Source organism: Canis aureus, chromosome 14 (assembly GCF_053574225.1).
Source record: "Canis aureus isolate CA01 chromosome 14, VMU_Caureus_v.1.0, whole genome shotgun sequence".
Lineage (NCBI taxonomy): Eukaryota > Metazoa > Chordata > Mammalia > Carnivora > Canidae > Canis > Canis aureus.
Window position 1 is genome coordinate 4159290 of NC_135624.1, and position 27520 is coordinate 4186809.

Here is a 27520-nt window from a genome sequence, read left to right on the forward strand (position 1 = left end):
TTAGTTGACCAGAATTATGGGTTCATTTCTGGGTTCTCTGTTCTGTTCCATTGATCTGTGTGTATCATTTTGTGCCAGTACCACACTGTCTTGATCCCTACAGCTTTGTAATACAGCTTGAAATCTAGAATTGTGATGCCTCCAGCTCTGCTTTTCTTTTTCAGGATTGCTTTGGCTATTCAGGGTCTTCTGTGGTTCCGTACAAATTTTAGGATTGTTTGTTCTAGGTCTGTGAAAAATGCATGTAGTATTTTGATAGGGATTCCATTAAAGGTGTGGATTATTTTGGGTAGTATAAACATTTTAACAATACTTGTTTTTCCAACCCACAAACATGGAATGTTTTTCCATTTCTTTACATCTTCCTCAATATCTTTCATAATTGTTCTATAGTCTCCAGAGTACAGATCATTTACCTCTTTGTTTAGGTTTATTCCTAGATATCTTAATGGTTTTTTGCAGTCATAAATGGGATCAATTCCTTGTTTCCTCTTTCTGCTCTTTCATTTTTGGTGTGTAGAAATGCAACATATTTCTGTACATTGATTTTTTTTTATGTCCTGTGACTTTGCTGAATTCATGTATCAGTTCTAGCAATATTTTAGTGGAGTCTTTCACACTTTCTACATGGAGTATCGTGTGAGTAGTCAAAGTTTGACATCTTCCTTGTTGATTTGGATGCCTTTTATATCTTTTTGTTGTCTGATTGCTGAGGCTAGGACTTCCTATTCTTTATGTCTTCTCTAATCTTTATTCATTCCTGGTTTCATTCATTCATTCATTCATTCATTCATTCATTTACTTTTATTTTTTTTTAATAGCTCCATAGAGTGTAAATTTAGGTTGTTGATTGAGATCATTCTTTTATAATACATTTTTTATAGCTATAAATTTCTAGGTATTGCTTTAGTGCATCCATTTGTTTGATATGTTTTTTTTTCATTCATCTTATTTTGTAGTTTCTTTGTGATTTTTTTTCCGCCATTGTATGTTTACATAGTTTATAATTTCCCTTCTGTTACTGATTTATAGTTTTGTTCCATTGTAGTCAGAGTAGATACTTCATACAATTTTGAACTTCTGAAATTTATTTAACTATGGCAGATAATCATCCTATCATGGAGAATGTTCCTTGGGTACTTGAAAGCTGTTTATATTCTTTTCTTCCTTCCATTTTATTTTAAAATTTTTTTAATTTTTTAAAATTTTTTATTAATGATAGTCACAGAGAGAGAGAGAGAGGCAGAGACATAGGCAGAGGGAGAAGCAGGCTCCATGCACCGGGAGCCCGATGTGGGATTCCATCCCAGGTCTCCAGGATCACGCCCTGGGCCAAAAGCAGGTGCCAAACTGCTGCGCCACCCAGGGATCCCTCCATTTTATTTTAAATAGATACTTTAAGTAATCCCTACACCTAGCATGGAGGTAAACTCCTTTAAAAAAGAAAAGATTTTATTTATTTATTCATAGGGACACAGCTAGAGAGAGAGGCAGAGACACAGGCAGAGGGAGAAGCAGGCACCATGCAGAGAGCCCGACGTGGGACGTGGGACTCGATCCCAGGTCTCCAGGATCACGCCCTGGGCTGCAGGTGGCGCTAAACCACTGCACTACCGGGGCTGCCCAGGACGTAGACTCCTAAAACAGTCACAGGTTCTACCGACTGAGCCAGGCTCCTCTCTTCCTTTCATTAAAAAAAGATTAAAAATTATTTATCTTAAAAATAATTATAGATTTGCAAGAAGTAGCAAAGAAAAATACAGAGAGCTCTTACATCCCTTAACGCAGCCTTCCTTAATGTTAACATCTTGCATAACTATAGTATAATATAAAAAGGAACTTACATTGACACTATTATTAATTCAGTTTATTCAGATTCACCGTGTGTGTGTGTGTGTGTGTGTGTGTGTATGTGCGTAGCTCTGCATGTTTTATTCTACCTGTAGCTTTGTGAAACTACCACCACAGTCAAGTTACAAAACTGTACCACCACTGCAAGGCCTCCTTGTGATACTCCCTTATAAACTGTACCATGAGTGTCCTTGCCCTCTGACCCCTAATCTCTGGCAATCATTTATCTTTTCTCATTCTCTGTAATTTTATTTCAAGAATAATGCATACAAATGAAATACAGTATATAAGTTTTTGAGGTTAGTTTTTTTTTGCTTAGCATAAATCCCTTGAGATTCATCCAAGTTATTGGTTTGTTGTATGTATCATTGAGTAGTATTCTGACATACATCTCTGCTGTATCACAGATTGTTCAACCATTCATCCTTTCAACTGATTTTTGGTAGCTTCCCGTTTTTGATATTACAAATCTGCTCTAAATATTTGTATACAAATTTCTTTTTTTTTTAAATAACGATTTTATTTATTTATTCACGAGAGACACAGAGATAGGGAGAGGCCTAGGCAGAGGGAGAAGCAGGCTCTTTGTGGGGAGCCTGATGTAGGACTTGATCCTGGGACTCCAGGATCACCACCAGAGCCAAAGGTAGAGGCTCAACCACTGGGCCACCCAGGTGCAAATATCTATGCTTCTCTAAGTTCTGGGATAGATGCCCAAGGTCACTATTGTTGTATCCCATTTATATTTTAAAAGAAATTGCTAAATTGATTTCTAGAGAGTGGTTGTACTAGTGTCCATTCCCATGAGTAGTATAGGAGTTATCCAGTTTCTCTGTCCTTACTAGCATTTGTTATCAACACTATTTTTATATAGCCATTCTGATAAGTATGCAGATATCTCATTGTGTGTTAATTCTCAAATCTCATTTTCCTGAGGGTAATTATGTTGAACATTTTTCATATACTTATTTGCCATATGTGCTAGTAAAATATGTATTCATGTTTTTTGTTCACTTTCTAATTTGAATGTTTTCTCAATGTTGAGTTTTTTTTTTATTTTTTATTTTTCTCAATGTTGAGTTTTGAGAGTTCTTTTGTACATTTTATTTATGTATTTATGTATTTATTTATTTTCTTTTGTTCATTTTAAAGCAAGTTCTGTGTCAGGTATGTGGTTTACAAATGCTTTCTGCCAGTTTGTAATTTGTTCTTTGATCATCATCAATGCCTTTTGTAGAACAAAAGGTTTCAAGTTTGATTGGGTCTAATTGATCAGTTCTTCCTTTTATGCATATGTGCTATTGATGTCAAATAACTGTTTGCCTAGCCCGAGATAGCAAAGATTTTCTTGTATATTTTTATCCTAAGAGTTTTGTAGTTGTACATATTTAAGTCTATAAACTTAACACCTTAGATTAAAATCACCTCAAAATAGATTAGTTTGAAGCTCGCTCTCTCTCTCTCTCTCTCTCTCTCTTTTTTTTTTTTTTTGGCCTATGGATGATCCTCGCTTTTCCAGCATCAGTTGTTGGAAAGGTTGGCCTCCTCCATTGAATTACTTTAGCACTTTTATAAAAAATCAATTTGGTATATTTATATGGGTTTATTTGTGGGTTCTCTTTTCTTTTCCATTGATTAGTATCACACTGACTTGAGTACTATAGTTACATAGTAACCTTTAACATTGGGAATTGTGTATCCTCCCACTTTATTCTTCTTTTTCTTTTTTTTTTTTTTTATTCTTTTTTTTTTTATTCTTCTTTTTCAAAATTGTCCTGGCTATTTAGAATTGAACATTTCTTTTCAAATAAATTCTAGAATGAGCTTTTCAATGCCTAGGAAAAACTGGTTGGGATTTGGCAGGAATTGCCTTAAATATATAGATCAGTTTGGGAGGAATTGGCATCTTTTCTATGTTGTCTTCTAGTTGGTGAACAGAGTATGTGTCAACAGTCATTTAGATATTTCTTGAAGCATTTGTTTTTTCAGCATATAGATCCTGTATGTGTTTGGTTAGATTTATACCTAAATATTTTCTTTGGACTGTTGGTAAATGTCACTGTGTTCTTGATTTTGGTTTCTAGTTATTCATCTTTATATTATAAAGTTGATTTTTGTATGTTAATCCTATGTCCTGTGACTTTGCTTCAGTTATTTACTCTAGGAATTATTTTTGTTTTTGGTAGATTTCTACAAGTAGAGAAGGTTTTATTCACTTTTTATCTGTTTTTATGCCTTTTCCACCATTTTAAAAATTTACAAGTTAATATTTACTGAATATGAATATGCTGAATATGCATATTGAATATGCCTCCCTGGCGCCACTGTACATACTTCTGCAAAGGTCGGTAGTACATCAGTGTTGCAAAATCCAGTGGACACTTTTCACTTTTTAATCCTTACCCAACTGTGATAGTTGATACTTTTAATCTCTGAAAACTTCACTTTCTGTGGCTTCTCTGATTGTTTCCCTATATTTCTGGCACCCTTTCTCTGGCCTCTCTTGTGACCTTTTCTGCCACCCATCCCAAAATTTATATTAGTTTCCTGGGCTTTCAGTATTTTAATCCTGTCTTTGGATAATTTTATTTCCTATGGATTTAATTATTATGTGTTGTTAATTCATAAAATCCTACCTTGAAGTCCAGTCTCATTTTCTGAGCTTCAACATCAAGAGCAAAGGATCTTTCTTGGCTTGTATAACCCATGGAATGTTCCACATTAATCTTAAACTGAAATACTTTCCTCCTTTTATATTATCTATTTCAGTGATCAATTCCATTATTTACTTTCAATCCAAACTAGAAACTCTGAAGTCATCCTTAACTTTCTACATTGCTTTTATTCCATTATTCATCAGTCTCTGGATTCCACTGATATACTATGTCTTGAATATAGATATTTCAGTCATCACTAGTACTTCTCTCCAAACCATTTTTCACACTGCCTTCAGGAATGAATGAGATTCCTAAACTGTAGACCTGATGGCTTAACTCTTTGCCTAAAATTTATTTATGGCTATCCTCCTGTTGCTTCTGTAGTTCTCAATCTTTTTAGCCCAGCTTCCTGGATCACTTTCTCTTCTCTTATACTTGTTTCTCTGAATCATTTTATAGTACATCACACTGACACTGTATTGATTACCATCGTACCTAAAGAAATGTAACATATAAAATAAGTTCATTTATGGATAGGGATAATAGATGATAATAATTTATCTGAGTATTATTTTTTAAAGATTTTATTCATTTATTCATGAGAGACACAGAGAGAGGCAGAGACACAGGCAGAGGGAGAAGCAGGCTCCCCTTGGGAACCCTGCTGTGGGACTCGATCCCAGGTTTCCAGGGTCACACCCAGGGCCAAAGGCGGTGCTAAACCTCTGAGCCACCTGGGCTGCCCCAAGATAAGTTTATGTATAGTTTGACGTTTGTAAGATTTTATTTGAGAGAAAGAGTGTGTGTTCATGTGTGAATGAGGAGATGGGGCTGCATTGGACAGAGGAAGAGCGAGAGACAGAATCTCCAGCAGATTCTGCACTGAGATCTCCATGGAGCCCATTGGGGACTTGATCTCATGACTTTGAGATCATGACATGAACCAAAACCGAGTTGACCCTAACCAGCTGAGCCACTGAGGCACCCCTACTTTTACTTTAATAAACTGCTTTGTTCTTTTTTTATTTTTTATTTTTAAAGATTTTATTTATTTATTTATGAGACACCCAGACAGAGAGAGAGAGGCAGAGGCAGAGGGAGAAGCAGGCTCCATGCAGGGAGCCCAATGCAGGACTTGATCCCGGTACTCCGGGATCACGCCCTGGGCCTAAGGCAGGCGCGAAACTGCTGAGCCACCGAGGGATCCCTAAACTGCTTTGTTCTTGCTTTAAAAAAAAAAAAAAAAAAAAAAAATATATATATATGTATATATATATGTATATATATACATATATATATATTTAAACCTAGAATCTTTTATTGTGGCATGTATAAACTTAAAATTTATACCATATGAAAACCGAACTTGACATAAACTAGATTTTTGGTTAAATAAAAAAATAATTAAACTTACTGAGGAAGTTTTAATTACTGTTTACCATGTTGGATGTTTTAGAGGGGTCCTGTTGTATTTGTTTTATCCTTGGGAAGTTTTTCCCTTTTATCCTTGGGAAGTTTTTCCCTTTTGAGCTGAAAATGGTATTTTCATTCTCTCATAGCTCTTCTATCTTAGGAAGAAAAGTCACATTTGGATTTAAACAAGTAATGAAGTTTTTATTTTTATGAAGGACTTTCTAAGAATGTTATGAATGAATGAAAATATGGGGTTGTAATAGAAGTGCCAGTACAACCTCAATTATAGTGTTCAGTGTTGTGGACACTATAATTTATATGTTTAAATGCTGCAGACAGAAAACAATGCTGGTTTGATACTTTGCAGCTTGCTGGTGGTTGGTTGCATGTTCTCTTTCCTTTTTTAGCCTTAAGGCATCTCAGTGTGTTGTCTGGCATTAACAATAATGAAGAACAAAGACTGCAGCTTCTTAGTTTTTACTTCTGTTTGGTTCAAAGGCTAGTCTATAGGTTCCCTTTCAATGCATAAAATGCAGTGGTTCCCTGATTTTCCTTCTGATGATTAGATACTGATAATTTTCTTTTTTACTTGAACTTATTCATTATGTCATGATTTTTTTTTTAAACTTGAGATATCTAGTACTTAGTCCTAAGTCTGTATTTGAACTGAGTTTTCTGTAGGCAGAGTTGGATTTTACTAGTTTGACAGTCTGCTTATTAATTGGAGTGTTTTAGGTAGAGTGTATATTTTATGTGGATTTTAGTAAGGTTGGTCTTTTTTTTTTTTTTAGTAAGGTTGGTCTTAAGTTGAATGTCTCTTTGTTTTCGGCTTGTCTCATCGAATTCTTTTCCTGCCTTTTTTGCATTTGCTGAGTATATTTGAGCAATCCATTTTATCTTTGTTACTGGTTTATTTGCTATCTCTCCATTTTTTAGTCATTGCTTTGGGGTTAATAATATGCATGTTTAACTTATATCACCTACTTTCAAGTAATATACCACTTCATGGGTAATATAAATATTATTCGTTAGTATGCTTACAACGGTATGCTTCTCTTTATCCCCTGCCATAATTTGTGCTAATGTTGTTTTAACTCTTCTATATATGTTATAAATTTGCAATATGTTGCATATTTGCAATATGTTATAATTGCTTTGAACAGTTTTTGTTTTAAGAAATAAAAAATAAGGAAAAAGTGTTCTATTTACCCATATACTTTGGCATTCTTGATTTAAAAAAAATTTTTTTTTTTTTTTAATTTATTTATGATAGTCAGAGAGAGAGAGAGGCAGAGACACAGGCAGAGGGAGAAGCAGGCTCCATGCACTGGGAGCCCGATGTGGGATTCGATCCCCGGTCTCCAGGATCACGCCCTGGGCCAAAGGCAGGCACCAAACCGCTGCGCCACCCAGGGATCCCTCTTGATTTTTTTATATCAAAGTTTTCATCTAGCAGCATTTTATACTTGATGAACTTCCTTGAATAATTTTTGTAGTCCATTTCATCTTGCCACAGATTCTTTCCGTTTTTGTTTGTTTGAGAAAGTCTTTGCTGCTTTCTTTGCTTAATAATTCTGATTGCTAGATATAACCATTGGGTTAACTCCTGTTTATCTGCTTATGCCTACAGCTTTTCTAATAGAAACCCTATCATTTCTAATTTAAAGAGACAGCAAGAGTTGGAATGAGAGAAAGATGGTTAACTATAAGATGAAAGGATTTTGGTGAGAGTAATAGAAAGAGCTTAAAGTAATTCCTTTTTTGAACTCTTTCAAGACTTTAACAAACTCTTTCAAAAATTTTCATTTTTTAAAAAAGCTTATTTATTTATTTATTTATTTATTTATTTATTTATTTATTTATTGAGACACACTGAGAGAGAGAGAGAGAGAGAGAGAGGCAGAGACACAGGCAGAGGGAGAAGCAAGCACCATGTAGGGAGCCCGACATGGGACTCCATCCAGGGTCTCTAGGGTCACGCCCTAGGCTGCAGGCGGCGCTAAACCGCTGCGCCATTGGGGCTGCCCAAAATTTTCACTTTTGATAAGCTGTTTGTCCTTAAGAACTTTAATTTCCTCATTTGTTAAAACACAGTATCTCATAAGATGTTTGTGATGATTATGAACAATGAATTAAAGCTTCTTGCATTGTTTTTATTCATAAATGTTATACTGTAAAATAATATCCTAAGTATTATCTGTTTGCTTTAAAAAAATTCCTTTATAAATAATGTTCTGAAGTCAAGAACTCTTTCCTTTCTCACTTATGCAGGAGATGGCAGTTGATACCATTGTACAGAGTATCCTGAATGTGATCCTGTATCTTCTCCATTCTATTTTACTATCTTCAGGATCTTTTTTTATGTCTACACTGAATGGAGTCTCTTCCTGTCTCAGTTTGCTCAACAACACTTACTCTTTAACGTACTATAATCTGGCTTCTTCCTTTACTACTCTGATAGAACTACTCTTTCAAACTTCAGTAATGATCTGTAAATATTACTATTAAGTTAACTTTGGTCTAATTTGAGATGATTATAAATACTGTAATATTCAGATTTGATATCTTTTTGGTGGAGAATTAAATTTACCCATGTTGTCCAAATATGGAGTAATTTTAAGGAGAGACTCTTGTTTGGTGTTGATGGTTATTTTGTGTATTTGCATGCACAGAGGTGCTGTTGATCAATATTCAGTTGTTGAGTTCTTCCTGAAGTTTAGGCTTATGCCTATTTAACAGTGCAATCTTCAGCTTTCCTGATAGGTTTTATTGTTTGCCTCAACTTGTCTAAATGCAGACATCCCTGCAAATTAGATCTTTCTGGATTTTTGTATCATATTTAGTAACACCATTATTGCCTCTGAATTGCTTTTGTTTTATAGGGAAAATAGGAAATATGATTGAGTATAAATAAAATTATTGTAATATCTTTAATGTCAACAGCAGTGTGATGGGGAAAATATTATTTAGGATTTTCTGTATTTAAGTAGTTTATGTTAAAAGAAAATTTTCATATACCAGAGAAACGCCAATGAAAGATTGTATACACCTTTATGAAATAAATTATAATTATTTTTCTTTTTCAAATTAGAGTGTAGGCTGTGAAAAACAAGTTTATTAAAATATAAATTATAATTTTTTAATAGAAAGAAATACATTGTTTTCTTATAACAGTTAAAGCATTTACATCCTAACTATTATTTAAAGTATGAGTATATGGGACTCCTGGGTGGCTCAGCGGTTGAGTGTCTGCCTTTGGCTCAGGTGTGTTCCTGGAGTTCCAGGATCGAGTCCTACATCGGGTTCCCTGAATGGAGCCTGCTTCTCCTTCTGCCTATGTCTGCCTCTCTTTCTGTGTCTGTCATGAATAAATAAATAAAATCTACAACCCCCCCTAAAGAAAAACTGTATGAGTATAAATGGAAACTTAAGTATAGCATAGATGTTATGGGGTTTCAGATATAAAGTAAACAAGTGTTTCTTATTGAAACAGAAATATGGTAAACATAGCTGTTGATTTTTTCCTTTGTTCTCTACCCCCTCCCCCCTTTTCTTTGAAAGCAGCATATTACATCACTTCTTTAGGAGTGAAAGTCCCTTTCATACCTAAGCAAAAAGAGTCGTCATAATATAACAATAATATATTATACATATAATAAAACTTAAGAATTTGTGAGTTTTATACTTGGTAATGTTGTTATGGTACATAATTAAACACTTTTTAACATTTCTGTCATTCCTTTAAAACCTTTAAATTTTTTTTTTTTTAAGATTTTATTTATTTATTCATGAGAGATACACAGAGAGAGGCAGAGACACAGGAAGAGGGAGAAGCAGGCTCTATGCAGGGAGCCTGACTTGGGACTCGATCTCGGGTCTCCAGGATCACGCCCTGAGCGGAAAGACAGATGTTTTATTTATTGATTATTGTTTTTTAAATTTATTTATTCATGATAGTCACACAGAGAGAGAGAGAGAGAGAGAGAGGCAGAGACACAGGCAGAGGGAGAAGCAGGCTCCATGCAGGGAGCCCGATGTGGGATTCGATCCCGGGTCTCCAGGATCGCCCTCTGGGCCAAAGGCAGGCGCCAAACCGCTGCGCCACCCAGGGATCCCAAGACAGATGTTTTAAAGCTGGGGTCATTATATGGTGGTCCATTGTCCTACTACCTGTTTTGGTAAATAGAGGTTTTTTGAAACACAGCCCATCTTACTTGTTTATATATTGTCTATGACTGTTTTCATGTTTCAATGGGCAATGGCAGAATTGAATAGTTGGAACAGACTATATAGATTGTAAACCTAAATTTTTATTGTCTGGACCTTTATAAAAGAAGTCTGCCTACCCTTGTTTTATAGTATGTGATCATCCAAATATTGACATTTAATTCCATTTAAAGCATAAATACTATATATTGCCTTTTCTAATTGATAGGAATTTGCATGTTTGTGAGTACTCAAAATTTAGAGAGCCTGCAGACATTTATGCTGAGTTGACATTGTCAGTGTGAACAGTATAGTTGTTGTGTATATTTATATTTATGTAGAAATAGATAATTTGGAAAGGTAAAGCACTATTTAGTGTTAAATTGTCAGATACCTTGGTTAAGTAATACTCAAGTAATTTGAGCTCTTAAAGTATATTTTCTTTATTTGGAGACAGGAAGAAAACAAGTTAACACTGAATGGTTAGAAATTAAGTTATTAGAATATGTATGTGTGTGTGTGTGTGTGTGTGTGTGTGTGTGTGTTTTCATTGTAGTACGAGGCAGGAATATGGCTAACTGCTTTTTGTACTATTTGAATAGTCTTTCTTCCCCATTGATTTATAATACCAACTCTGTCCTATTCATAGGACATTTTGTTACTCATATCTATCTTGATATGTTTCTGGGCTCTCTTCTATTTATTTAAATTTAATATAGTTCTCTAATCATACTGCTGAAGGGGGGGCCATGGCTGAAGGCGGGGCCATGTCTCTGCTTCTCTGTGGAGAGAGAGTGAGTGTGTGTATGTGTGTGTGTGTGTGTGTCTGTATATACATATAGATATTGTTCATATCCCTCTGTGAGGATTTTAATACATTTATTTTAAAACCTAAGTCTGTTCTAGAAGATTAATAATACTGTGACTGAATGTCATGGATTTCTTCAGCTGTCTTGGCATTAGATTGCTTTGTGCTTTTTAGAATAGTGGTTGTAAGGTTGTTTTGAATAGGGTCACTATCTGTTTTACCACCTTTTCTCTCTCAAGCCCTTTTGCTCATCCCTTCTTGTCTAGTAGAAGTTAACCTGTTCTGGCTGTCCTCTGGAGCCAAGTCTTATTTTGGCAGTTTTGGGCTCCTGGGTGTTGATATTGGGTGATACAGAGTTACTTGTGTCAATTCTTATTTGTGACGTTTGTTTTCTCTGACTCCCTTGCCATGCGGCTTCATGTTAAGTTCTAGGCAACAGTTGGCAGTAGCTCTTTTTGGCCTCTTTTCAAGAATTGGTTGTTTTACTACATTATTGGTTTCAAGTGTTAAGCCTGGTAATGGTCTCTTGCCATACTTGGACCATTTTGAATCCTCTTTTTTCCTCACCTGGCTCAGGTCCACTCTTATACCTTGAGCATAACTGGATCTCTTTTTCAGTCTGACTGACTGCTTTGAACCTGGCTAAATTTTTTTCTTTAACTATTGTTAGCATCCCTCAGCCCTAAATGTTTCCACTTATCCAGTCTGCCATATTTTTAGGAGCGTTAATCCTTATCTTTTTTTAAATTGGAAATCTAGTAGCTTTAAATACTGTTTCTATTTGGGATGAGCCCTACATCTTTATTTCCAATTGCTGTTTTGATCTTGACGTGTACATATTCAATTCTCTTGTGGACATACAATACCCTTGGTGTTGATGTGCATTCACCAGAAATGCCACATATTCCGAAATGAGCATACTATTTATTATAAAATTAGATTTATCAAATCAGGTGGTTACTTCTGTGTAGTCAGGAGCTTAGAGAGCAGTGTCATCCTGTATAGTTCATGGTCAAGCATCACTATGCCCTGAAATTTCCAAAGCTCATTAGCATCATTTTGCAAAGTTAGAGTAGTTATAAAAGTTCATGTTTCACTTTTTAGACTGAGAAGATGGTAGTTTTGTTGACTAAATTAGGATGTAAAGGACAGAGGATTTTTTTTTATTTTTGGAAATGGGGGTAAGGGAAAGGGAACAGCCATTTGCAGAGGTTTTTTTTTTTTTTTTTTTATATATATGTGTTAACTTTTGAGCATTTAAAAACATTCTTATTGCTATTTCTCACATCATCTAATTTCTGGCTTTTTACAATCTGTAAATTGTTGGTGTCTCTGCTTTTGCTTTGTCACATAATCAGAAGATTCTTCTTCCTGAATGATGTACTTCATTTTGTTAATCTTCCACTCCTAAGTTTTGCTGACTCACCAGAATGTAAAATCGAGCTTAAATTTCTTTCTTTTTTTTTTTTTTTTGAGCTTAAATTTCTATAAGGAAGATATTCATGGTGGAGATAATTTACGTTAGCTTTTTTTTTTTATAGCTTTATGCTTTTTTGTTCTCTCCCTAAATTGGACTACTTATTCTTTTCAATAAGACACGTGCTTTCTTCCTTCCTACCTTTTTTGGTTCAGTCATTTACTTTTTTTGTCCTGTAGGGCACAGTCTTTTTTAACCTCATGTCCTTTGTGGTATTTTTCTGACTAAAGCTCACTGTGATCCATCCCTCCTCCAAATATATGATCCTCAGTACAGTGGCATTATTTGGTCTTTTCTCATAGGGAGGAAGTAGAGCAACTCTAGTTAGGATTATGCGATTTAATACCAGTGGGATTTTGAACAATTTAATCTCTTTATGCCTTAGTATCCTCATCTTTAAATGGAGATACTTTTGCATGGGGAACAGTGTCTAATTCATAGGGTTGGTAAGAGGATTAAGAGAGATAAATATAATGTCATTAGCAGTAGGTGACACATTAGAAGTGCCATAAATTAAAAAAAAAAAATTTCTGTTTGTCTCTTTTCCTCCCCATCTGCCTTCCTTCTTTCTCTTTCTCCCGCTTTTTGGTCTTTTTCAAGTTCAGGAAAGGGCTTATAGGAAGGGCTTTTCAGCAGACACATCTGGGTGTTTATCCCAGCTTAGTCACTTCCTGTCTTTTTTGACCTTTGGACCTCTTAACCTCTCATTCCCTCATCCTTAAAATACTTGAGGCCTGGTCTGGTGTGTATAAGTATTCAGTAAAGGTCATTACTGTTTATTTTGTGACATACATGCTTGCTGACTAACTTCTATTGCTCTTCACCTTTTTATACATATAAAGATTGTTCCTCAAGTAGGTAAGTAAAATACCCGCCAGATAAGGGTATCGTCTGTTTTTGTTACTTACTTTCTCTCTGTCAACACCTGCATACACATTGATCAGGTCTTTCTTGCCGAAAGAAGTTATGCCTAAGAAAACTATAGTTTTATTAATCTACTCAAGCACCCAATCCTCTGTCTGCCTTTGTGAATTCTGGTAAAAATTAAATAGTAAAATGTCTTTTGCCGGAATGCTTCTTTATATGCTTTTGTTCTTTCCTCTATTAATTTCTGCCTCTTTCACCTTCCAAATATGAGTGGGTCTAACAAATTCAATCCAGCGCCTGAAAAGAGAGGAGGAGAGGTTGGCAATATGATACACGCTTAGTGATACAATGGAAGGAAATGTCCTAGGCAAGAATATAGGGCAGATTTTCCTTGAATGTATTGCAGTCAACCACAGTTTTCTGGCTGGGTAGTATCTGGGTCAGGTGGCTGTGTATGTGTGAAAAGAAGGCAGGAGAAAGATGTTAATCTGGGATAAATGGCTTTGGTCCTGTTACTTGAGTAGCATGGATCTCAAAGATAGAAGACAGGCCCCACCACACAGTGTATTTACAGTTAGAAGTGATGCCTTTCATTATTAAAATGTGACCTAATGAATGTTCAGCTTTAGCCTATCATATTAGCTATTTCTCCTTTTGGGAGGATCAAGCAAAGGAATGTAAGGGGGCATAACTCTCTTCTTCTCGCCCTTGGGAGAGAAGATGGAAGCAGTCTCTTGTGTGGGCTGAAGTTGATGTGTGAAGAGATTGTGCCTACATACCTTCTTAAATGTGCTAGGTAATCTTTTTTTAATGATTAAGTTGACTAATATTGCTGTCAGAGTAGAGGTGAACAGAGATTCCCATTTTTACCACGGAAGCTAGTGAACGTGTTTTTCCTGGCTCTTTCTTGTGTTCTCCAGTATACCTCAGCTTTGGTGATTATTTGGCCAACTCTCTGAAGTTCAGGGTTACTCTGAGAGATTTTTTTTTTCTTAAAGATTTTATTTAGTCATGAGTGACACAGAGAGTGAGGCAGAGACATAAGCAGAGGGAGAAGCAGGCTTCCTGCAGGGAGTCAAATGTGGGACTCTATCCCAGGACCCTGGGATCACACTCTGAGCCAAAAGCAGATGCTCAATCATTGAGCCACCCAGGCGTCCTCTCTGAGAGATTTTTTTTTTTTTCTGAGAGATTCTTTATTGCATTTGACAATTGCCAGTATATTTGCTACTGGAGAGGATAAAGATGCTTGTCCCTACGAGTTCTGTAATAGTTCATTTGCAAGGCCCTCATTCTATTTCAGTAGTTTTTGGTGACCATAGCTTCCAGATAAGCTAGTCCTTTTCTGCTTATCTGCATGCCACAAGGCTGAAGGGCATAAAGCACATCACTTTTTTTTTTTTTAAAGATTTTATTTATTTATTCATGAGAGACAGAGAGAGAGAGGGGGGGGGGTGGGGGCAGAGACACAGGCAGAGGGAGAAGCAGGCTCCATGCAGGGAGCTCGATGCGGAACTCGATCCCGGGACCCCAGGATCGCGCCCTGGGCCAAAGGCAGGCGCCAAACCGCTGAGCCACCGAGGGATCCCCTCACTTCTTAGTTCTACTTTTTAACTTTTTTTCCTTCAGTTTTTTTGATCTTTAGCCTCTTTGTCTATTTTTAAATAAGGAATTAGAATGATTCAGCCACCTGTTTTAAGTCATGTCCTCAGTCTTATTCGTATCATTGTGAATCTGGGAGTTGACGGGTTTCAAGTTTTAATTGACTCCCCCTGATGAGGGCTGAGGTGAAAAGTATGCAACCTGATCCTATGATCTGTCAGTATGTAAGTAATGGATCTATTTACATACAGTGTTCACCACATTTTCTGTTAGGAACTTTTGTAAGGAAATGACATTCTTGCTTGTTTCATGAGGAGCAAAGGGCAGTATTTTCAGAAATAGCTATGTGGTCCCCAAGAGAAAACATTCTTTTGCCATGAAATATACTTACCAGACATTTTGTGAAAAATTGCAGCCTAAATAAGAAAGATGTAACTGTAATGTGTTTGGGGTTAAAAATTATCTCAAAACATTTTAGCTAGTTATTTTTGAGAACAGGGTTTCTTTTAGTAGAAATTAGAGACTTTCGATGAAGCGAAATGTGTCCAAAGTGATGCATACTGGTTAGAAGCAGATGGTGAACTCAAAATGATGGAAGGAATTCCAGTTTTAATGGTAAATATTATAATTCTTGTTTTGCTTTATTTTTATTTAACGGGATAGGATTTGAATGGAAGGTGACTTATAATTAATACAATTAAAATGTAATTGAAATGAAAACAAGTTCAGGTTATCAAAAGGATTACTTTCTAATTATATATACAACTTTATTTCCTAACCATAATTAAGTATTTGTATTTGGGGGATCCCTGGGTGGCTCAGTGGTTTAGCGCCTGCCTTCGGGGCAGGGCATGATCCTGGAGTCCTGGGATCGAGTCCCACGTCAGGTTCCCTGCATGGAGCCTGCTTCTCTCTCTGCCTCTCTCTCTCTCATGAATAAATAAATAAAATCTTAAAAAAAAAAAGTATTTGTATTTGTATATTTGGTAATGTTTGTTTTATAATATAAATTCCTGTGAGTACCATGATTAATGGTCATTTTTAAAGCTCACTCAGATTTCATGTTTATTATAAATTTGGTCAATCAAATTATTTAGTTTTTTGAATAATAATGGGTAGTTCATAGGGAAGCTTTATGCAGTGTGTTTTTTTTAACTCTTTGAAATCTTATATTTAGTCTATGCACTTTACCCTTTTTTTTGCTGCTAATAACTTTTAAAAAATAAAAATAACTTGTTCTTTCTTTTGCTTAAAAATGTTTGTCATCTCATATGTGCCAGATTTATTGGACTGCAGTAGTTTTAGTGCATTTTGGCTGGAATGTTTATTATGACATCACTGTAATCTATATACAGTATGTGATTTCAGATGGTTTCAGTGTTAAATATTTTTATAATTACGCTAGTTTTGGCAGTTCACTTGGAACTTTTCCACATTTCTTTAATGACTATGTTTTACTTCTGGGCTTTTGAGACAACCATATGTTTCAAAAATTAATAGTGTGCTTTTAATGTTAACGCTGTGCAGAAGTGTATGACTACAAACATTTTTAAGGATGTAAGCTGAACTAAAAGTGATTACAGTAAGTTTTTATTCACAGTAGTGGTCTTTTAGTATTTAGAGATGATAACACTCCCCCCCAAAAAACAGAAGATGTCATTATAAAGATTGAATAGTGAAGTTGTTCTGTGGAATGAAACATAGTGAAGTTTGTTTTGCATTAATTTAAAATGAACATAAGTTAATGTGAAAATTTTTCTTTATGGTAACAGAACTTTTACTTTCTGCTTGTATTGAAGTTTCAAACAATTTTTTTTCTTTATTACTATATCCCTAGCGTTGAAGCCATGTTATTTTGTAAAAGATTTATCTTCTTTAATTGTTTTATTCTCTTGGTGTGGTATTGAATAAGAATTTTTGTGGTCTAAAGGTCTTACTATTCTTATTCTAGTATCCTGTTGGTAAATTTAATGGTTTTTCTTTTTTTTTTTTTTTTTGGTTTTCCTTTTTTTATCTTTAAATTTTCTCTTCAAATATGTAAAATAGAAAAACCTATTTCCTTACTCTTCTTGTGTTTTAAAATAGTTTTATTAGTGATTAATGAATTGATGAGGCACGGTACACCATTGGCTATCTTTTGTATTGATACCTTTTTTTTTAAAGAGGGGTAGAGGGGGCGAAGAGAGAGGGGAAAGAGAATCTTAAGCAGGCTCCACCCCCAGCATGGAGCCTAATGTGGTGCTCTAATCTCACAACCCTGAGATCATGACCTGAGCCGAAATCAAGGGTCAGACATTTAACTGACTGAGCCACCCAGGTGCCCCTATATCTCGACCTTTGAATTCTCCTCATATGTACCTTTCCTTTAGGCAAAATGTGCTCTTTTATCCCAAAAAATAGGAATAAGAAGATGCCAGATGAAGGATGACTGGGTGGCTCAGCAGTTGAGCATCTGCCTTTGGCTCAGGACGTGATCCTGCGGTCCCTGGATCAAGTCCCACATTGGGCTCCCTGCAGGGAGTCTGCTTCTCCCTCTGCCTATGTCTCTGCCTCTCTCTCTGTGTCTCTCCTGATTAAATAAATAAAACCTTAAAAAAAAAAAGAAGATGCCAGATGCTTTTACTTTATTACTAAGCCCCATCTATTTTCTCCCTGTATTGCCGGTCTTCTTGAAATAGCAATCTATGTGTATTGTTTCCACTTTTGATTTCTCACTCACTCTTTTTTTTTTTTAAATTTTTTTTTTAAATTTATTTATGATAGAGAGAGAGAGAGAGAGAGGCAGAGACATAGGCAGAGGGAGAAGCAGGGTCCATGCACCGGGAGCCCGACGTGGGATTCGATCCCGGTCTCCAGGATCGCACCCTGGGCCAAAGGCAGGCGCTAAACTGCTGCGCCACCCAGGGATCCCCTCATTCACTCTTTAAACTATTCATTTACTGCCCTCCTGTGTCTCTACTAGAAGTATGAAATCTCTTTTCTTATACGTTATTGGCATCCTAATTACCAAATCTCGAAACATGGCAACTAGAATGAACATCTTTATAGTTCTTAATGTTATGTTATTTTTATTGAACTGATTCATGTCTTTAGCTTCTGGTATGGTTCTCTCTTCTTAAACATTGTATACCTTGGCTTTATTTGACTAATCATTATTTCTGTACATGCTACATGCATATATACTGTTTTGCTTATGATTTCCCTCTATTTAGCCTCCAATCTTAACCTAAAACATTCCTATACTCACTTTTATGAGCCTGACCTCTCTAGTTCTTCCAAATAGAAGTTCTCTCTTTTTGTTCCTAACATAAAAACCAAAAAACCTAGTTATATGTTTTCAATGGATTCTTAAATCCTTGAGGACAGGTATTAAGCCTGACTTATCTTTGTATGTCCAACAATTAGCATATAAGAGCATTATATAAACTTACAGTTGAATAAAGGCAGGAAAAGAGTACTGTCTGCATTTATAAATAAGGGAATACATTTCAAAAATGTGTTTTGTTGAAGTTTTTGTTCTCCATATTAAAACCCAATGAAAACTTGTATCTAATGTGGATAATAATTCAGTAAACATAATTAGACTGCAAAGGAGTCTAAGGATGATTGAGATTAATCATTAAAGTGACTAAGAAGACAACTTGGATTCAAATTTAATTTAACACACAAAATACTGAAGGCCTTAACAGATAAACAGCAAGGGGGAAATTAAGACCCTTTCCATTTATTTTGTATTCAGATGGAAAGTCCTTAAACACTTCTGTTAAATAGTCTTCTTTTGCAAAAGCCATATATAAGAATTTTTTTAAAAAAGATTTTATTTATTTATTCACGAGACACACACACACACACACACACACACACACACACACACAGAGGCAGAGACACAGGCAGAGGGAGAAGCAGGCTCCATGCAGGGAGTCTGATGTGGGACTTGATCCAGGGTCTCCAGGAGCAGGCCCTGGACTGAAGGGGGCACTAAACTGCTGAGCCACCTGGGCTGCCCAAGAATTCTTTGGTGTTATCAAGTGGTTTGTTTAGATCCCAACTCAAGAAATGAAGAATTTGTGGTGTACAGTAATTGTTATTTTTAAACGCTGTTTGAGAATGCAAATCATAAGAATTGTTTGTTTATATAGATTTTTAGAGGTAAAAAATAAGCTGATCAAATTTAATAACCATAAGCTGTGTATATTCAACCAAAAAAACCTTTCCTAACTCTTGAATGCTGGTTGATACTTTTCTTTAAAATAAAAATAGGATGACCATGAAAGCTGTGGTTCTCATTCTACGAACCGTAGTACTACTGAGAACACGAAACCGTCAGTAAAACCTCGAAGAATTCAGCAGGCTGCTCCCACAGATCCTGATTTACCACCAGGTAACTTCTAATGAACTTGATAAAACTAAAATTTCACTTGTTATTAATTGTTGTAGCCTGTTGTAGAATGTACACTTTCAGTATTTAGTGTCATAAAATACTTAGACTATATTTGTGTGTACATTTGCTTCATGAAATAAGAACAGATCAAGCCCAGAGCCCTCAAAAATATCTTTCATTCAAATTTTGATGCTCTTCAGCAGGATTTTAACTTACATTTCTTTCTTACATCCTGTCCAAGCAAAGACATGCCTCTGCTTTGTTACTCATAGTCTCTTTGTTCCTTTGCTTCTTGATAACCAAGAAAGTCACTAGATTGTTCTGACTTTCAGGAAACTGTAGAGTTCACCAACAGGATCATAGAATTTTATAACCATCTCTTTCATTTCCTGAAGTTTTTATTTACTTGGAACAGTAGTGGCTTACAAATCAATACCAGTTCCTTAGTAACTATTTAATGAAGAAGAATAACATGATCATGACATGTCAGCTCTGTGGCCATAGTGCATTGCTGCCTTTTTACAGTTAGGGATTGTTTTTATCAGTCACTTCTCTTTTGATTTTATTCATCAGTCATTTCTTTTTCTCAGAGATATAGTTGACATTGCTATATATTTGTTTTCTGTGCCAAAAGTTTGTAGGTTTTCTGTTGGTTTTAACCTAGTTAATTTTTGACAGCCTTCTGGCACCATCTACTAAGAGACTAGAGTTAGATACAGCATTATATAGCCCTTCTCCCTCAAATATGTTCTGTTACGTTATAGTTGAACATTTTAAACTACTGTTATAGTAATATTAATGCTGATGCTTTATATTCTTCTGAACTTTACTTAACAAGTTTTGGTAATCTCCCTGGCTTTAAATAGATTAATTGCTATAGCTTTAAATAGATTAATTGCTATAGCTGGAGAAGGTGGCAGAGGAAGATATTTTACTTCTGAATGTTTCTAATTCTTAGATTGGTGTGGGGCAGCCCCCGTGGCGCAGCGGTTTAGCGCCGCCTGCAGCCCAGGGCGTGATCCTGGAGACCCTGGATCGAGTTCCATGTCAGGCTCCCTGCATGGAGCCTGCTTCTCCCTCTGCCTATGTCTCTGCCGCCCCCCCCCCCCCCCCCCCGTCTCTATGAATAAATAAATAAAATCTTAAAAAAAAATTCTTAGAGTGGTGTGATTGTTCCAGAACTTTCTAAATTTTTTCTTGCTAATTAACTTCTTGGGAAAAATCCTTGGTGAATTAAATTATAAATTAAACTGTAGCTTGTTCTTATTTATTAAATGGGCAACCCTTTTACCTCCCCAAATTTCTGACTACATATCCCTTCCAAACTTCCTATATCAGCTCATTGTATCGAATCCTCTCCATTAATAAATTCTGGCGAGAATAATCATTTTTAAGTTTAACTGTTGAGTCTTGTAACACTTCTTTTTCTTTTAAGAACTTGTTTAAGATAAACTAAAAGCTTTTTTTCAGTTGTTGATTTCACAGATAAAAATCTATAGGCTAACCTGCATGTACCCAAAACAGGTCCCAGACTTTTAAAAATTCTTTAGAGCCTTTAATAGAATTTACACTGATACTCAGAATAGAGAAAATTGGTCTATTTTTTGGGAGCATTAAAAATAAAACATAAAAACATAAACATAACTGAAATAATCCTATTTTTAGAGGCATGAAATAGAACTGTATTCTTAACTACTTGAGGTAGCATTTTGATTAACATGTGCTTTGCTGCCTTGCCTAATAGGAGGACTGGTATCCTCTTTTATGCTGACATAAATCACAGTGAAGGAGTTGATTTAGGGAGTAACTGAACATGTTGGGCAATTACTGGGAGGCAGAGTAAAGTTAATCTTGCCAAAGGGGGAAAAAAGGGATAATTTGAGAATCCAGCTGGATAATGGTAAATCATTTTATTTAAAGGTTGACTCATATGGTTATTTGAGGAATCCTTTCTGGCAACCTTGTCCTGCCTGTGAACCATATTAAGGTTCTTCCATGGTAGAAATTAATTTTTAGTCTCAAAATTTCTAGGGCAAAGTTATGGCTGTGTTTACAATTTTGGAGTTTGAGCATTTACATAGACTCAGAGATGCTTTTTGATGTTCATGTTGCCAATGGTCCTTTGTTTTACACTCTTTAGGGATGGGTCACTTTTGAATAGGGGAAGAACATAAGTTGACATCTAATATTCTGTTTGCAATCTCTTTTCTTGGTATTTCGAATAGTCTTTTGTCAGATTATGGATCCTGACCAATTAGTGCAGTAGAAGAGCAATTTAATGGGTCATAGCAAGCATTTAGAATATATGGAAAATAATAGAAAACCTCAGAGCATAAAGGCATATAGTAAAGTTATTAGTAAAGAAATTTGTGCATATGTGTAGGCTTGTGCTGGGTTATAATGTAATATTTTCTTCTGGTAGAAGGGTCAAAAGAATTTGAATAACTGATTTGAAGTATGCACGTTCTCTTTCAGTCACTGATCTATGGGCACAGGACTTTCAATTGCTGCTAAGAACAGTTTTGAATTGTGAGCTTAGCATATCCTGTAAAATATACTGATAATTCCAATTTAGAGAGAAGGTTTAAGGATGTTTTATTTATTTATTCATTCATGCTTTTATCAGTATTCTCTGCATTTTATCTCTATGTAAAGTGAGACAACTTCTAAACTAGATAGCTGGATTATGTGGTTCTGTGCTCTCTGAAGTATATAGCCTTCGGCTTTTATTGAAGGTCATTTTATCTAAAATGGCTTTAAGAAGATGTTGTCTTTCAAAAAAAGGATGTTGTCCTTTAATTTACTCAAGGTCTTTTAGTTAAATTTTTTTCTTATTTAATAGTTTATTTTTTAAGATTTTATTTATTGATTCATGAGAGGAACAGAGAGAGAGGCAGAAACATATGCAGAGGGAGAAGCAGGCTCCCTGTAGGGAGTCTGATGCGGGACTCCATCCCAGGACCCCGGGATCACGACCTGAACCAAAGGGAGATGCTCAACCACTGAACCACCCAGGTGCCCCAATAGTTACTCATTTAAAATAGAATTCTACTTGTTTGTTAGGAAGCTCAGATAAACTTTGTCTTCCATTGCATGGCTTCCTCTTTCTTGGTTTGTCTTTCCTTTTCTTCTTACCTTTTTTACCCAGAAAATGTGTGTGTGTGTGTGTGTGTGTGTGTGTGTGTGTGTGTGTATACACACAGCTTAATAGAAATATTTAGGATATGGATAAACTTTAAAAACCATGTTGCCTACTGGGTCTGAAGTTATGACTTAGTCATTTTTGATCGTCATCTAGCAAAGAGGACAGCAGTTCTTTGAAGGGCCAGTTAATAAGTATTTTAGGATTTTTAGCCATATATTTTCTGTTGCAGCTATTCCATTCTTCTGATGTAGCATGAACTCAGCCATATTAGAAAAACTAATATATTGTGCCTATGTTCTAATAAAACATTATTTATAAAAATAGATGGCAAAGACCTCATTTTTGAGGTCTTCCTCATCTAAACAATGTCTGGTTCATAATAGGCCCTTATATGTTTACTGCACTGCAAAAAAATTGAACTGCATAAAATTATACAATGTTTTCTTCAGACTTCAATAATCAGTGTCCTAGGGTCATTGGAATGTGAAATAAGAAGCTGCTTCAAGATTTTCTGGTCTAGCAATCTATTTTTTGGGGATATGGACCCTTGAAAACCTGTTGTAAAAGTTCTTCACCTATAATATGCACATATGAAATAGCACATAACTTTAGGATATTCACATACCTGCTGAAGTCCATCTCTAGGCTTCAGCTAAGCACCTCTGATCTAGTCCACATTTTGTAGATAAGAAAATGGAAACTCATGGGGCATCTGGGTGGCTCAGTCAGTTAAGCATCTGCCTTCAGCTCAGGTCATGATCCCAGGGTCCTGGGATCGAGCCTTACGTTGGGCTCCCCGCACAGTGGAAGCCCTGCCTTTCCCTCTCCCTCTGCCACTCCCCCTGCTTGTGTTCTCTCTCTCTGTCAAATAAATAAAATCTTAAGAAAAAAAGAAAATGGAAACTCAAATATTTTGATATACATAAGGAGAACTGATGGTAATTTAGTAGTCAAAATTTTTTTCTGCAGAAAATATTGAATATGAAATGGAAGATAATAGTTTGTGTGTTATTTGTGTGTATGCATTAGACTGCTGAGGCTTAATTTTCTGAAAAATCTCTTGAAAGGAAGTTCAATAATAATTGGGGAGTATATGAGATAATTTAGGAATATTTGTAATAATGTCATCTGTTCAAGAACCTGAGCCAAGAATGTCAATGTCTTGTTATAGAAGATAGCATAATTATTTTCTGTCTGCTTGTGGAAGAGCACAAGAGTTTAAATCTATCTAATCATTATTTCCTTCTGGAACATCTAAGAGAAGATCTTGTGAAGCAAATGAAAAAGAAATGGATTTCACATCTTCTATTTTTTAATGCCTTTATTGTTTTAATATCTTCCATTAACATTTTTAGGAAAAACTTTTTTATCCTCTAATAACAATGACACATTGTGTAAATTGTGTTAATCAACTGGGTAAATCCTCACCAGTTAGCATTAACCTAACAAAAGTGTCGTTTTCTTTATGTATCAGCACAAAGACTGTGTTCTACCAGAAGCCCAGGCTTCTTTTTTTAAGTAGGCTCCATGCTCAGCATGGATCCCAACACAGGGCTCAAACTCATGACCCTGAGATCAAGACTGAGCTGATATTAAGAGTAAGACACTTAACTGACTGAGCCACCTGGGTGCGAGGCTGTGCTGTGCCCTAGGCCAGACTTTGAGTTCTACTGCTTTCAGTCTTCTCCAGAGGACAGACTGGAGAAGATTTTTCTATTTCTTAATCCTCCTATGCTGGAAGTGATACACATTCTGCTCAAATTTCACTGAGGGAAACTGTTTGCATGGACATTATGTATGGCTTAGAAGTCCTTATCTCAGCAACAATTCTCCATTCTGGAAGGGGAAGCACAAGATACTCATGGATAGCTAGCTAGTCATTTCTGATATCCAGGTGTTTTTTTTAATATACTGATATATTGTTCCTTTTAAAAGTAGGCTATGCTTAAAACTGTTATGGTAATCTTCAAGATATCTAAGGTTTATATATTGTTTATTACAGAAAAGGTGATGATTGGAGAGCTTTTATTTCATTCTAATAGATTGTATTTCAAAATAGTGCTTAGTGGCAGGCTGTTTAGTTCCCTAAATCTTTATTTCTGTGTGAATGAGAGTATGCTAGAGTGGCTCATTGAAGGCTATATTCCCTTTAAGAATTAACTGCTTAATCTGGGAGACTTTGTAAACTACTAACTACATTGCAAAGCCAAAGCCAAGAGGAGCTCTAAGGAAGCACAAGTAATGTTTTTTGGATACTAAAAGGAAAGAGTGGTTATGTTCAGGTGTGTGTGGCTTCCAAAACACACAAGTATCACAGACAGCCAGGAAAGATTGAAAATGAAAGGATGGGAAATAGCATAACAGACAAATACTATCAAAAAGTCTGTTTTTAGGGGATCCCTGGGTGGCGCAGCGGTTTGGTGCCTGCCTTTGGCCCAGGGTGCGGTCCTGGAGTCCCGGGATCGAGTCCCACATTGGGTTCCCTGTATGGAGCCTGCTTCTCCCTCTGCCTGTGTCTCTGCCTCTCTCTCTCTCTCTCTGTCTCTATGAATAAATAAAATCTTTAAAAAAAAAAAGTCTGTTTTTATAGCTTAAAAACTATGCAAAATGAACCTTAAGGCAAAAGCATTAACAGATATATGTAATAGATACTAAATTATAACAGGTACAGTTTCCCCCCAAATATAACCGGTACAGTTTCCCCCCAAATATATGACTTTGTATGTGTCTAACAACTTGGCCATGAAATGTGATCAAGAAAACAAAATGCAATCATAGATTTTATTAATTGGGGTTACAAATTTTTTTCAAGTTTTTATTTAAGTTTCAGTTCACATACAGTGTAATATTAGTTTCATATGTACAGTTCAGGGGTTGAACACTTGCATACAACACCCAGTACTCATCACAAGTGTACTCCTTAATTTCCATAACCTATTGCACCCATCCATCCACCTCCCCTCTGGTAACCATGTTTGTGCTCTGTAGTTAAGAGTCTGTTTCTTGGTTTGCCTCTTTCTCTCCCTGCCGTGACAGTCAATTTTTACCATTTTATTCTCTTTTCATAACACTAATTGTAATGTCCACTCACTGTGAGTTTTCTTAGCTCCCACAGTAACTGCCCTGAGTTATTGTCTAGTTACCAAACCTTTTTTAATTCATGTTTTATTGAACCTCCCTACTATATGGATAAAAGAATCCTTGTTGGGGATCCCTGGGTGGTGCAGCGGTTTAGCGCCTGCCTTTGGCCCAGGGCGCGATCCTGGAGACCCGGGATTGAGTCCCACGTCGGGCTCCCGGTGCATGGAGCCTGCTTCTCCCTCTGCCTGTGTCTCTGCCTCTCTCTCTCTCTCTGTGACTATCATAAAAAAAAAAAAAAATTAAAAAAAAAAAGAATCCTTGTTCTTAACCTTTTAAAAAAGTTTTATTTTGAAATAGTTTCAATCTTTCAAAAAAGACAAGAGTGTTACAAAGAACTTTACCTTTAACTATTTGAGCATAAGTTGCCTATATGATGTTGCGTAACCCTCAAGTTTACACCAAAACTACACTAAAATGTTTTTAGATATGGTAACCAAATCATTCAACCATGGAATTTGATTTTGAGAACTTGTCTTCCCTGTGACATTAGGATAAATAGATTGTAGATGTTGTCTCTTTGTAACCAAAATTGGTGCATGCTATTTCATTTAAGAATATGAGGGAGATAAATAAGACCTAGTCTTTGCCCTCTAGGATTTCATTGTTTAACAGAGAAAATAATTATATACAGACATACACAAATGACAGTAGTAACATAAGCCCAAGGAAAGTGGTAGAGACAGTCTTCTTAATGTTGTGTCGGTTAGGGGACATTGGAGAAGAGCATGTAGAGGAGAGAGAGTTCATAGTGTTTTACCTGGCCCTGTGGGCATAGATGTGTGTGCCTGAAGGATTCTGGAGGAGTGGGGTTGTGGGGTGGGGAAGAGTTAGATAGTGATAGGAATTTCTGGAAAGGTTGATTAGTAACAGGGTGTTGTTTTAGAGCCATCTAGTAGGACACCTGGTAGGTTTTTATCCCAGAGTTACCTTGCATTTTCAGGTGCTTGTGGAATAGACCTGGATTACTGTTATGTTATCTGAATAGATATACTTTCAGGGACTATCTAAATATTTAGTGATCAGAGCTAGAAGATCTGCTGTTTGAGACTCTTCTGTAGCTTAGAACTAAGTTATGGAGGATTGGGGAGATAGTGTATCATTTCTTCCAGTGGTTAGTTACTGTTTCTTTGGTATTGTATTTTTAATAAGGAAACATAGACTATGGGAATAGTTCTTAGATATTTTATTCTTTAATGTTGAATTGGCTTAATCATCTCAACTTGTATGTTAATTTTATAATGAGAAACTGAGGAAAAATATAAAAAACAATCCATTAGTAGGGTTCTGTTGGTTAATATACATTTACAGTATTATGTTTCTATTAATTTGCATTAAATATTTTCTCCAGTTCTATCTTTTGAGAATTTATCTTTTGAAGGTAATAAAAACTCATGAACTCTTAAGAGGTTTTTATGAATTCCTTATTGATGACACGTTTTCCGAAATAGGAAAACCAATATTAGTCATGCTTCTTGACTTCTTAGAAACAGGATGTTTATTTTTATTTTTAACATCTGTGTTGAGTAGTAAAAGCATGGAGGAATATACATTCTAGGATTGAAACTTCTGATTTTTAAAAATTTCTTCTGGAAGCTTAATTTGTTAAGCATTATTTTAGTATCTGCTCTCAAAAGAGTATTTATTACCTTAAATTTATTGATATTTTGTACGTTAATTTTGTAGCATATGATAATTGGCACTCTAAAAGCTGCTAATAGTTTCCACATATGAGAAAAACTTTGTTGTATTACATTTCTTTCCTATTTGTATCCACTGGGGATGAATGAAGGAGTTGGTTTTGCATAGGTGTTATGGTTGAATGGATTCACTTTTTTAAAAGATTTTATTTATTTATTCATAAAGGACACAGAGAAAGAGAGAGAGAGAGAGAAAGAGGGGCAGAGACACAGGCAGAGGAAGAAGCAGGCTCCATGCAGGGAGCCTGACGTGGGACTCAATCCCAGGTCTCCAG

The 27520-nt window shown here is 35.7% G+C and overlaps 1 protein-coding gene across 18 annotated transcripts in view; it reads left to right on the forward strand.

The window, feature by feature from the left end:
- Positions 1-27520, forward strand: part of VPS13B (vacuolar protein sorting 13 homolog B) — a 718401-nt gene that overhangs the window by 22277 nt on the left and 668604 nt on the right. For 17 of the 18 annotated variants that reach the window (XR_013351405.1, XR_013351406.1, XM_077846720.1 and 14 more), the window contains one exon: positions 19142-19262. The exons of the other annotated variant lie outside the window; for it this stretch is intronic. Coding sequence is in view for 15 of the 17 variants with exons in the window: in XM_077846720.1 (XP_077702846.1) it covers positions 19142-19262 (121 nt within the window). In the remaining 2 variants the exon portion in view is untranslated. The remainder of the gene's footprint in view (positions 1-19141; positions 19263-27520) is intronic. 18 annotated transcript variants of the gene reach the window in all.